The sequence below is a fragment of the Helicoverpa armigera genome, chromosome 7 (genome assembly GCF_030705265.1).
Source record: "Helicoverpa armigera isolate CAAS_96S chromosome 7, ASM3070526v1, whole genome shotgun sequence".
NCBI classification, from domain to species: Eukaryota; Metazoa; Arthropoda; class Insecta; order Lepidoptera; family Noctuidae; genus Helicoverpa; species Helicoverpa armigera.
The window spans coordinates 7,314,567-7,327,102 of record NC_087126.1 but is presented as its reverse complement, the minus strand read 5'-3'; the positions used below and the strand labels follow the sequence as shown (position 1 = coordinate 7,327,102).

The window sequence follows — 12,536 nt, the reverse complement described above, 5'->3', positions numbered from 1 at the left end:
TGGTCTGCGACTTTCCCCCTCCACCGGAACCCTTGTTATCGTTCGAGTCGTCATTAGACACCGCCACGTTTATGTCCTTGTACCTGATGTTATCAGTAGGCAGTACCGTATAGTTTAGGTACATAGATTACGTCACTGACGCGCACGCGCACGCGCGGCAATCGACGTTCAAACAGCATTAGGTACTCGACATCGAATCTTAGAAAAGTGCCAACATTTCCTGGAACAAACATCATTACTGCAGCAGCAAAAAGGAAATGGGCGCGGGCCGCTTTGCACGGCGAATATCAATGACATAATCCGTTGCGCTCTTGTTATCGTCGGCGTTCCAGTCATATTAGAACCCAGTGGCCTGGCACTCGATGATGGCAATAGACCAGATGGTGTGTCGTTATTTCCGTGGAAGATGGAAGTTCGTTAGTATCGGACGTGACCTGACTGTGTCGATACTCTTGCACCATCCCACCTTCCTAGCTCGGCGCGATGAACTGGTTCCGCTGCTGCGGCTGCAGAGAACCTCCAACCCTGGCAGGTAACTATACCTTAGGTTGAAATCCTCGGACCGTGAGGTCCAAGAGACCCTTGAGTTTGTTTCGGCGTTTCTTCTCAGGGATCAGTCAGTTAGGAAATGCCGGCCTCAGCGTTCTTAAAATGACGTGTAAAAGTGATGTAATGTCCAACTTGCAAAATAAACAATTTCATTTCATTTCAGAGCTCATCTGCTTTATAAAGCTCCGGCAAAGCGACTTTCTGACACTTCAAGGGACCCAAAGGCTGTTTTTTTTTTGTCAAAAATTAAGCATTGCCATCCACCAACGTGGCAATGCTGCCAGCCTCTCGGGTACACTACCGGTGGGCAGTGATGAGGAGTTTTTAATGCCATTTTATAATGATTATTATTGTTTTAAGTTGTATACAGAGTATTCCGTACCCAATCACATTAAAATTAAATAGGTTAATATATTTGTCGATAATATGTCGATTAATACAAAGAAAAAAAATTAAATACATTTCAAACAAAGCAAATAAAATAAAAATGTCCGAGAATTAGAATACCATCAAAGAATACCATGTAAGAATCAGATTAACAACGTAAATTCTCCCTTTAAAACTGACAGCTGTCAACTGGTCAAAACATTCGATACTCCTAACTTTATCTTTTCTTTGCTTTATACACATGATGTTGTAAATTATGAAAACCACCGAATGGATTAGGTTATTTTTTTACAATTCGCCATAGAATATCATAAATGTGATACAATTTAATATGCTTAGGTATGTATAGTCTGGCCAACGAAAGCTGACCACGAATTATTTTCTAAACTTTTAATATGGCAATATTTTAGAACTGTCAAAATGTCCCATTGACGTTTCTTAATAAAGTCAGTTTGTTATTTTATTTCATCTTATTTTCATTGGTTTTGTATAAAATAATGCCGAAAACAATCAAAAGTTCGACGAGAAAGCTTCTATTTACTATGATTGACTAATATAAAGACGTACAAAGTGATTTGAATCAGAAGTTTGCAGAGAAAATACGACGACTGTATTCAGTCATTTCACTTTTAGGTTAGTTTTTTGAATTTCCATTGAAACATCTTGATACTTTTGACTTATTTGCAAAAAACGCAATAGTTTTCACGGTGTATCTACTTTTCAGATAATATTGACGAGGACAACGACTACGGGGAAACAAAACTTACAACTGCGGAAATTGTAAAGAAATTAAAATATCTATTCCATCAAATAAACGTTTTGTAATAACTTTTTTTTTAATTCATCCCTGTGGACTTCAATGCATGCAGAAGTTAAAAAATGCCATACCCTGGCTATGCTATGGCATTTTTTAATAATGTTATTACAGTCGTAATGTTCTGATATGAAAGACATATAAATATCGCTTATTAGTTTAGAATAATAATAAGTATCAACTCCGTTTAAGCAGCGTATAGCCGGGGTTGCCAGCTCTTGATTTTTTAAAATTGCCGCCTTTTTTCGTGGACAGCTTTCGTTGGCCAGACTCTACGACACACCCGATATATAAATAAGTTTTTTTTAAGTTTCATATAAATATGTATGTGTATAACCTTATATAATGACGTTATTAAAACTTTAATCATTAAAAATCATTATTAATTCTACACAGTAAATTTTTCACAATATTGCGCAATTCAATTGATCGTCTAGGGAGCGCCTAACTCCACACAGTCAATTTAGAACTTACAAACGTACCTAATAAATATATAAATTATTATTATTTTCTTGTATGTCTCTACCAGACCTCGGAACTATAGAGTCCCGGATTTTTGGGAGGCGAACGTGGGGCCGAAGCCAACACGCTGAAGCCCTTTTGAGACAACTTTAATGAAATGGTGACACAAAATCGACGATTATCCCTGTATACACTATAGAAATGTATCCAAGGACAATCCCCGGTTCTGTGCTAAACTATTGCTAACTATGGATAAAAACTACTTGGGCTATTGTGATGGGATGCTAATGGACTAGGAATGGGGAAACTACGGGAACTATGGCACCTGCCGATGACAATGTATTAAATACATGTTAAAATGGCAGGTGGAGACTCGCCAACTCACTTACTGGGCCCCCGGGAATCAGTCACTGAAAAGCAACAAGAGGGCAACAGGGACATGAGCGGCTGAGAAGGGTAAGGATACCTCGGCGGACTTTAAACGCAGATCACGCGCTCCCTGTGGGTCCAGCATCACCGGCCCACTCGCCACTTACCACGAGGCACCTACCCTCCGAGCAGGACTAACCTTGCTCTAGCGACTCCACTCTGACCGGCCGATGAAGGCAAGCCAAGAGGCGGGAGACCTATCCCCCGTCATGCTTCACTCCGGCAAGCCGGAGATGGGGGACAGTATACTCTCCCTGGAGCACTCGGATATGTAGCCCCGCGGGGTCGCTACTCCCCGTCATCCGCCTCAGATGCCCTGCGGGGCTTATTATTATTATTCTATTATTCTTTCTTTATTGCACACATAAATACAGAGAGACACACTGAATAAATAAATAAATATATCATGAATCTGCGTGGTCACGGTTATTTAGCCGTTATATAGATAATAATACGGAAACCTTTGCACTTGACCAGTTTTATCACCTATTATAAAATATCTCCAACTATTATTTTACCAGTCCGTGTCTCTGGTCTCTGACAATAACCACTCACTGACAACAAGGCGCGCGCTTTTTCAACTGTCATTATCAATGTCAACAGTTATGTATTGACTGAGAGAATGCGGTATAAAGAGAGATAGCTTGATTATATTTAATGCAAGTGCGAAGGAAAACGATATATATTTATGTTCAATAAGTGTCGATTTGGACGGAACTCAATTATGTCAAATTGTTATACTCGAATCTGTGTGATTGAGATTGATTCAACTTAAACTGACTTGAAGAAATTAAGCCGGTTTATGATTTTACCGTAAAACAAACATCATTTCATTATTTTTATAAAGTGAATTGCAACTATGAGTCTTTGGGTAGATAAACACAGACCTAGAGACCTAATGAAACTAGATTATCATAAAGATCAAGCCGTTCGTTTGAAGAGTTTAGTTCAGCAAAGTGATTTCCCTCATCTATTGGTTTACGGCCCATCTGGAGCCGGCAAGAAGACCCGCATAATGTGTTTACTGCGAGAACTTTATGGTTCAGGTGTAGAAAGGCTGAGACAAGAAACCATGACGTTCACCACACCTTCTAATAAGAAGGTGGAAATCATGACTGTAAGTAGCAATTACCACATCGAAGTTAACCCTACAGATGTCGGGATTCACGATAGAGTAGTTATTATGGATTTGGTAAAGAATGTGGCACAAACTCATCAAATAGATTCCTCAGGGCAAAGAGAATTCAAAGTTGTCATATTGAATGAAGTGGATGATCTAACAAAAGATGCACAGCATGCCTTACGTCGGACCATGGAGAAGTATGTAGCAACATGTCGCCTGATACTCATTGCCAATTCCATTTCTCGTGTTATTCCAGCAATCAGATCCCGTTGCTTGACAATAAGAGTGCCTGCACCATCAGAGAATGAAATTGCTTCTGTTCTACAGTTAGTTTGTAAGAAAGAAGGTTTGAATATCCCACCAGAGCTTGCCCTTCGGCTTGCTAAAGCTGCTGATCGTAACTTACGAAGGGCATTACTCATGTGTGAAGCTTGTAAAGTTCAGCAATACCCTTTCACAGCAGATCAAAAGATACCAGAGCCAGATTGGCAGCAATTTATTAGAGAAACATCATGTTTGATACTTTCTGAACAGTCACCAAAAAAGCTAATTGAAGTCCGACAAAAATTATATGAACTGCTTATACATGGAGTACCAGCAGATATGATTTTTGGTGGTTTATTAAAAGAATTGGTACGGAACTGTGACATGGCTATGAAGTGCCAAGTTGCTAGTAGTGCAGCCAACTATGAACACAGAATGAGGCTTGGAAACAAACCTATTTTCCATCTTGAAGCCTTCGTGGCCAACTTTATGGCTATCTATAAGAAATTTGTGGAGGAATCCATAGGTGATGCTTTCTAAGGATTAAAATTAAATTAGATTGTGCCTGTTTTAATTGTTTATAATAAATAACTAAATACAAAATTATTGTTCTTATTTAAAAATTTTATTCATAATTGCGGAACTGTATGTGGATTATGTTGATAAGAAACATTACTTGTTATAATATTTGTAATAATGTTTAATTGGTACTTTAGCAGAGAATAATCTAAAATTATCTACAATGGAATGCATCAATGCTGCTGTGATCTCATTTGAGAAGTGATCCAGGATGGATTGTTTCTGTTGTAATGCTTCATCAATTATGTAAGAATCCTCAGAATCTGTGAAAGGAATTAAGAAATATTAATTATTTTAAAATAGATGACATACCAGAGTGTGGGAAAAGGCTCGGGAGATGATGCCGTTCTAGAGTGTGGGGGGGAGGGGGGGTACCTTAAGTTTGAGTATTCAATCAATCTGTACTATTAAGAGGAATCATTTTTTATTTGTTTAAAAGCTACAAAACGAATAACTACTGATAATGATTTGAACAATTTCCTTATCACATTACTATGCGGTTTGAAAATTTTGTACTGAGGAGCTATATGTATATTTAGAAAAAAATCTCGGCAAATAGAAAACTTACATAGATACTAGATATGTCTGACTTGCAATAAGATTTTGAGATGCCTAAATAACAAAAGAAAAAGTTTGACACCCAGCCTGTTATTTTATTAGGCTTGGACTTATTGCAGGCAGCACCACAATACAATCAAAGGCAATTATTTATTAAGTAACTAATGGATTATCTCTGTTGAGTCTATATTGAAGTCTAGACTAGATAACTAACCAGCCGATATTGGATAAGTTATTTAGGCTAAATGGTTAATTAGTGTAGCTTGGAACTTTGACACTCACTATTAATAATAAATGACTTTTCTTTACCTACATAAGTGACTTTGTTAAACTAGGTACTTAGGACAATTGCATCACACGAAGATTTTAGTCAATTATTTATGTACCTACACCTACCTAATTTATTATAGCAGCATTTGCGCAGATACAGATTCACTGTCTATTTTTTTACATTCACTATTTTGTCATTCATGGGACGATCCGACACGACGGAAGAGAGACAGAGATATTTTGATACGTGCTCTTCGAGGGTGCTGATGCACAGGTGCATCAAACGCCAGACTCCTAATAAACCTTAAATAGCGAGTTCGGCCCTACCCGGGATTCGAACCCGAGACCGGTTCACAGCCGCGCTGTGACTATCAGACCAATCACAAACCAATAAATCATGTCTTACTTGGTTGCAAAAAATACGTTGGTATCCGCATATTCCTGACAGCTATCCTCTCTGGACCGATTGCAATGTAATCCTCATTATCAATACCCCGCAGTATGGTTCCAATGTAAGTTATGTTGCTCTCCGCGCCATCTGAAATTTTAAACGTTATTTTACGTGGACAGTCCGAAGCTACCTAAACTGCACTTAATTGCAGTTAAACAAAGTTTAATTGCATGAGACGGTGAAACGGTGTTAGCGATCCGGTTATATCTGGAACTTAGTTTGGGTGTGCATTGTCACAGGTGTTTTGTTTTTGATACCAACCGACCCCAAATTAAATTACTTAGATAACTTTAGATAGGTATCTGTAGTAGGTACCTACAGGCTAAATTAACAAAAACAGATTTCTCACGAAATGTGTAGGTACCTTACCTATCAGGTATTATTTTATAGTTAGGTTAGTAGGTACTTACGAATATCCATAGTTATGTAGGCGTTATGAGGTTCTTGTCTTCCAGCTACTTCCATACTTATTTGGCCTGTCAAATGCAAGTCACTACTGAATATGACACCACTTTTGCCACCTTCTAAGTTAAATCTGTAAAGAAACGATATACAAAAAAACAGTTAACTTATATAAATCTTTTTTTAAATTATTGTGTTACGAAAAATTACTCAAGTGAAAAAAAGTGTTTGGAGATGCTGGGATTTGAACCCAGGACTTTCAGCATGCGAAGCAGACACTCTACCACTGAGTTACATCCCCGATATGCAAGGGTGATAAAAGTAACGATTTATACCTACCTAAAGATCCGTAGATATTGTGTTATGAGACATATACCTATGAGGTAGAATAGTGATTTTAAATATGGAAAAGTTATTTAGATACTATCTACCCAGCTAGCTAAAAAAATATTGCCTTAATCAACCAAAGCAAGTGCCAAGATCAAAATCAAATTCTAAAGTAAACCCTGTATTAATGAAGATTAAAACCTCCTTTCGACGAGTTTTGTCCACCTGGCGCCAGTAACGTTGACCCTTCTCAGGGAAAATGACGTGTGCTGTTCTGGTAAAGCCAGGGCTACACTATTTATAATGGCGGGGTCCACAGGCTGCATGCCAAAGTGACCGGAGTCCATTAGGAAAAAGAAAGTCCTGAGACTTCGGCGCAGGCAGTCGATGTGGTCAGCCCGGCATGTAGGAAATGGGAGCGGCGGTGGCACTGGAAAGAAATACAATAATATATTTTTTTACTGAGTAGGTAGGTACCTAAGTTACCTTCTTGATTGTTTTTAGTTCTAGTTGACAGGTTAGTCCACGCCACGAAAAAAGTTCGACAGATGCGGCGCTAGGTGTCTATGCAGTTGCTCAGTAAAAATTACATGCAAAACAAATTCTGTAGTTCCATTATTTTCCACCGGACTTGAGTCGTGGCGCGTACTCTGGCCTAAAACCTTTTGCTTATAGTTTTAAGTAAAGTTCTAAAAGCCACCCTACATCTCCATTTTTGATTTGATGGAAATGCCTGCATATAGTTGGTAGTAGGTAGGTAGTTATCAATTCGGTACGGTACGTACCTACTTACCTATCCCGTCAATATATAGCCTTTCCTATCAGGGAATAGTGAAGCTTTCCAACAGTTAAAAAATGTCGAAAATCGGTTCATTAGGTAGTTTGGAGCCTTTAGGGTACATACAAACAAAAATCTTAGGACTTATTTGATTCCTTTGTTCTAACTTAGTAGGTAAGTAGGTACCTACCTACGTTAAAAAAGTAATGTGATGTTTCGTAATCGTAATAAACATAAAAAATCCACAACATGGTAACAGACTATCGGACATCTGTTCAGATGATTCGGTCGTAAAATTTTATGAATATCATTTGAGCCATCATTCAAAATAAATCATAAATGAAATTGCTTTTACTGTTTCCTGTTATAAAATAAATCGAAGTAGGTAGGTACGTAGGTACATAACTACCTATACAATCTAAATCTATCTATAAATATCGATATTATAGGTACGTATACCTATAAAAATGAATCCTTATATCCCTTAGAGGGGAGGTAGCTTAGACCCGGGAGAAGGACATAGGATAATTTTTGTCACCATCCGGCTACGGATCTACAGACTCGGGTGAAACCGCGGGAAAACGTCTAGTAGGTAGGTGCTTAATTTTTGTTAAGATACGTAGGCACCTAGATAGGTAGGTACCTATTTTTTTTATTTAAGCATTAAAGTTAATTAAAGCAACCGACCACTTTACCTAAATTGTAAACTGATGGGGCCCGATTCTCCTAATTTTACTTAAGCAACATACTATTCACATTCGACTGCCTTAATCACGACTCGATTACGATCCAATCATGACTCGATTACGATTGACGCGTATGTGTTTTTTTTCACTCACACTCCGTTATTTTTTTTTTTTAATAAACGTTTTTATCCTTTTCTGTCATTCAATAATGAATCATTTACGATTGATTTACGATGTCTGCAAATGATTTACGATTGCAATATGATTGCAGAGCAAACTACAGTATAGTATAGACCAAAATCACCAAAATAGCAGACCAATCGCAAACCAATCGAATGTCGTTGGAATACGATTGGTCTTATATTAGTAGCAGAATGCCCGATATGGTTAAAACTGCTATTGCGATCATATTGCGATTCGATTTCTATTCAATTTTGACATTATTAACTTAGGAGAATCGGGCCCCTGTAAGACGGGAGAACCATATCTTAAACAACTATTCATTATCCTTAAGGCCAGGTTCCACCGGTGTGCGGCACTGTGACGCCCAAAAGTCACCCAAGCAAACAGTTGGGAAGGTTTGCGAACAAATAACACATTTCTTTTCGGTGGAATCTCACTACAAGAAGGTACTTACGTGTACACTAACTTTGCATTCTCAGGAGTCATTACCCTCATACCGAGGACATTTGAAAACGGTTTTCTTTATATTTTATTTTAGTGTACTAAGTAAAGTGCTTCAATTAATTTCTGTGACCTGCAGATCATGTGAAGAGATTAAAATCAAAACACCGGCCTTATTTCTCAAGTTGGACACACACATTTGTCTTTTCGAGGAATTAAAACAAATAAAATATTTTGGTAAAATACCTATTTCAGAATTGCCTCTGATGAGTGCGATGACTCAGGATGTGACGATTTACTCCCTAACGTGCTTTATAAATTATATAACTAGGTATATGAATTTTCTGCCATAGGTATATCTAGGACGAATGGGCTCACAAATCCGCCCCCTGCATGTAAGTTTATGCTCATATACAAAAACGTACCTACTTATAGGACCAAAGAGGTGGCAAGAAAAAAGAATTCTTAGCCGAGGTAATTGACCTATTGCAGAATTACTGGTTGAATATCTTTTTTAAAAACAGAAAACTTTATTCTTCCTGTTGCTGTTCGCTTTTCGAAATTAAAAGATCAAGGTCTGATTACTCGATCACGTAACTTTTACTTTTACAGAATTGCATGAGAATATTTTGATGGTCTTTGTTATGATGGGTCCTGTTTTTTTTTTTTTAATAAGTACTTAAATGTTGTCAAGCTTGTTTTAAGAAAACAAACGAGCTAAATGACTCGGTGTGACTTCATGTGACCTTTAAATTATGAGTAAAGTCAACATAGCTTACACATCATCTTCTTTATACTACTGTTACCTACAGAATATGCGTCCTGAGGACCGACTTCCCGCATCCGGATAAAAGTAGATAGCCGACCGACGTAAGATACTATAAGTAGCTCTAGTATCTCTTAGGTATTTTCTATATCTAGGTACATTTTTTTATGTTGGATAATGTTTATATTATTTATTGTGTGATTTTGGGACCGAAGTAATTAATTTGTTTTAAGGTTAGATTTCGTGACATTTACTTTTTTAAGACCCTAATGTCTTTAACCTACCTTAATCTTTAAGGTCATCTTTGTTTATTATTACAAAACTCATTAATAAAAACAAAACCTAAAATGTCGTAATCATAAAAATTATGTACCTAAAGCTTGACAGATAAGGTCGTAGAGAGGTACCTAAATACCTACCACCGTTTTACATTGTAAGTACTGAGTTTTTACTGAAAGTATGTAAAAGAGAACATTAATATTCGTACCTACACATTTTAATGTAGGTATAGGTAAGTACCTAGGTATAAAGTCAGTAGTGCAAGTTAAGTGCGACTGGCAGGCAGACAGAGTCACCTAGGTACCTATTTTTGCATTTATAATATTAGGTAACTAGGTACCTAAGACTACTTTCATATGTTAAGGATATAGATTATATCAAATTTAAGTGAGAATATAGAATCATTGAATTGAATCTTTTGATAGTAGGTAAAGACCCGAAGTGACCATCCAACAGTTTAAATATGTCTGGCTTTTAACTTAATCCCATGACCTCTAGTCTAGTCCATATAAAAGTAATATAATTCATTCTTTATGTATTCGTTTTTCAGATATGACTAATATTTACAAACATTCCGAATAATAAATAGACTGGTTGTAAAAATAAATGGGATGGCAAACATCCGAGACCAACATTTCATTATATAGGTCGTCGAGATATACCAAGACCTAAACATTGTTCATTATCATCCTCCGAGCCTTTTTCCCAAACTATGTTAGGGTCGGCATCCAGTCTCACCGGATTCAGCAGAGTACCAGTGCTTTACAAGAAGCAACTGCCTATCTGACCTCCTCAACCCAGTTACCCGGGCAACCCGATACCCCTTGGTTAGGCTGGTGTCAGACTTACTGGCTTCTGACTACCCGTAACGACTGCCAAGGATGTTCAATGACAGCCGGGACCTACAGTTTAACGTGCCATCCGAAACACAGTCACTGGTGTCTAAGATATACTTAGAAAGTACATACAAACTTAGAAAAGTTGCATTGGTACTTGCCTGACCTGGAATCGAACCCGCGCCCACATACTCGAGAGGTTAGTTCTTTGCCCACTAGGCCACCACGACCACGAAACATTGTTCTTAGATACATATAATAATGCTGTAATAGGTACTGTTGGTACCGTCCAAAACGGTCAAAATGGAAAGCATTTCTACAAAGGATAAAAGTATTTAGGTACTTATTTCTTAAGCATTTTTAAATAGTGTCTTATTTACCTACTTCTTTAGAAAACGGGGGTTAAATAGAAGACAGTGAATTAAATGGCTTTATTTTGTCTCCAATAATTTTCATTACCCGAAGTGTAGACTGCAGATTATGTATATACCATCTTTAGAAAACAAGAGAAAAGACGAAGTTTCTAATTTAGATATCAGGTATTTTATATATTAGCCAAAAAAACATATTTAATGTTGAATAATCCGTCCTTAAGAAGAAATCAATCTATATTCATAACTCCTGATGTAATTGTTCTTACAACCGTGGTAATAAATAAGCTATAATTATGTTTCTTGTAACAGTAAATAAGTTTCAAAATAAATACCGTAAGCCCATCCTTTTATGATCGCACAAAATTTCACTAAGACGCCGAAACATACTCACTTGGGCCATAACTCTTTTGCTCTATTTGACCATCACAATACAACAAAGTTTGAAGAACAAATATCACACAAAAAGGGAATTGCACACGACCGAGAACCATCTTGCTTGCACTAATAACCACGAAGAAAAGCTTGTTGTTGCTACCAACGTTTTATATACCGAGTTTGTTTTCTCAAAAACAAAAAAAAACCGGATCCAGATCGCTGGAGCGAATTTAAGGCGAGTTTACACATGCATTGTTTTTAACCCGTATTTGTCGACTCATTTGGGATTAAAGGTGTTCTTTTTTATTGTATGGCTGCAACTTTATATGAAAAACTTCAATATATTCTTCTTCAATATATAACTTCAAATATTTTGAGAACATTAACCCTTTGAAGATAGTACCTAACTGTGTCTAGCTTAGACGACTAGAAAGGGAAATAAAATTTGGTTAACAGTACCTTAATATTGTAAATTGAAATTGAGTGTAAATTATAGTTTGATAAAATACTTAATGCGATAAAAATAACAAATCTTCTAGGTACCATTTGTGTTTCATAAAAGGTTTAATTCAGATTGGTCATCGGAATCAATTAATAGCCTGTCTGATGTATTTGTGTGAATGGACCTCAGTTGTAAAAGTAAATCGAATTGCCAATACCTTTTTTTAACGACGTCAAAAATCATCAAATGATGTCAATGAATCACTCCGCTGTGGGTTAGCAGGGGTGAGGGAGTGCCAGACTCTTACTGACTAAAAACCGTCGTGTTCCGTCGTAGGCCTTTTATTTGCCAGGGCCGCGGTATCTCTTTCGAACAATCCCGCAGCCCCGGCAGACCTTGGCCCTGTTGGGCCCCGCTGGGGTTGCTGACATCTCTTTGAGGAGCGCGTGAACGCGCGCCGCCAATACCTGCGTTGAGTTTTGTTTCTTGGTTAATAGCTTAAGTGTACCTACTTAATTTTATTTTCATGAGTACTAGGTTCAAGATTCTTCATTACAGTTAATTAACAGGTTTATAGAACCACAAAAAGGTCCTATAAATATAACATACACGATAGATGATAGGTAGGTTCCTATTTAGATACCAGTGTAGACCCACACACGTCTATGGAATTCAACTAAAAATAAAATGAGACATTTGTAAAGCCTCCTTGCAATAAGAAATAAACGATTTTATGATGATGCTCCGTAACTTGTCTACAA

General features: G+C 37.3%; 2 protein-coding genes, 1 long non-coding RNA gene and 1 other non-coding gene across 4 annotated transcripts; 2 read left to right on the top strand and 2 right to left on the bottom strand.

Moving 5' to 3' along the window:
• The first annotated feature begins 2 nt into the window (after nucleotides 1–2).
• Nucleotides 3–2,025, top strand: LOC126056040 (uncharacterized). Its single transcript, XR_010276621.1, has 3 exons — nucleotides 3–532; nucleotides 713–1,569; nucleotides 1,661–2,025. It is a non-coding gene; the product is annotated as an uncharacterized LOC126056040 (long non-coding RNA).
• Nucleotides 2,026–3,254: 1,229 nt separating this feature from the next.
• On the top strand, nucleotides 3,255–4,631 carry Rfc38 (Replication factor C 38kD subunit). The gene has a single exon (XM_021336402.3). It carries the CDS (start codon nucleotides 3,501–3,503, stop codon nucleotides 4,566–4,568), a length of 1,068 nt encoding a protein of 355 aa, XP_021192077.2. The 5' UTR covers nucleotides 3,255–3,500; the 3' UTR covers nucleotides 4,569–4,631.
• On the bottom strand, nucleotides 4,574–11,599 carry LOC110377482 (uncharacterized). Its single transcript, XM_021336403.3, has 5 exons — nucleotides 11,350–11,599; nucleotides 6,817–7,045; nucleotides 6,297–6,421; nucleotides 5,842–5,973; nucleotides 4,574–4,870 (listed from the first exon to the last, which is right to left on the bottom strand). The coding sequence occupies exons 1-5, from the start codon at nucleotides 11,447–11,449 to the stop codon at nucleotides 4,701–4,703; spliced, it is 756 nt and encodes a 251-aa protein (XP_021192078.3). The 5' UTR covers nucleotides 11,450–11,599; the 3' UTR covers nucleotides 4,574–4,700.
• Nucleotides 6,518–6,589, bottom strand: Trnaa-cgc (transfer RNA alanine (anticodon CGC)). Its single transcript has one exon. It is a non-coding gene; the product is annotated as a tRNA-Ala (tRNA).
• Nucleotides 11,600–12,536: the final 937 nt, after the last annotated feature.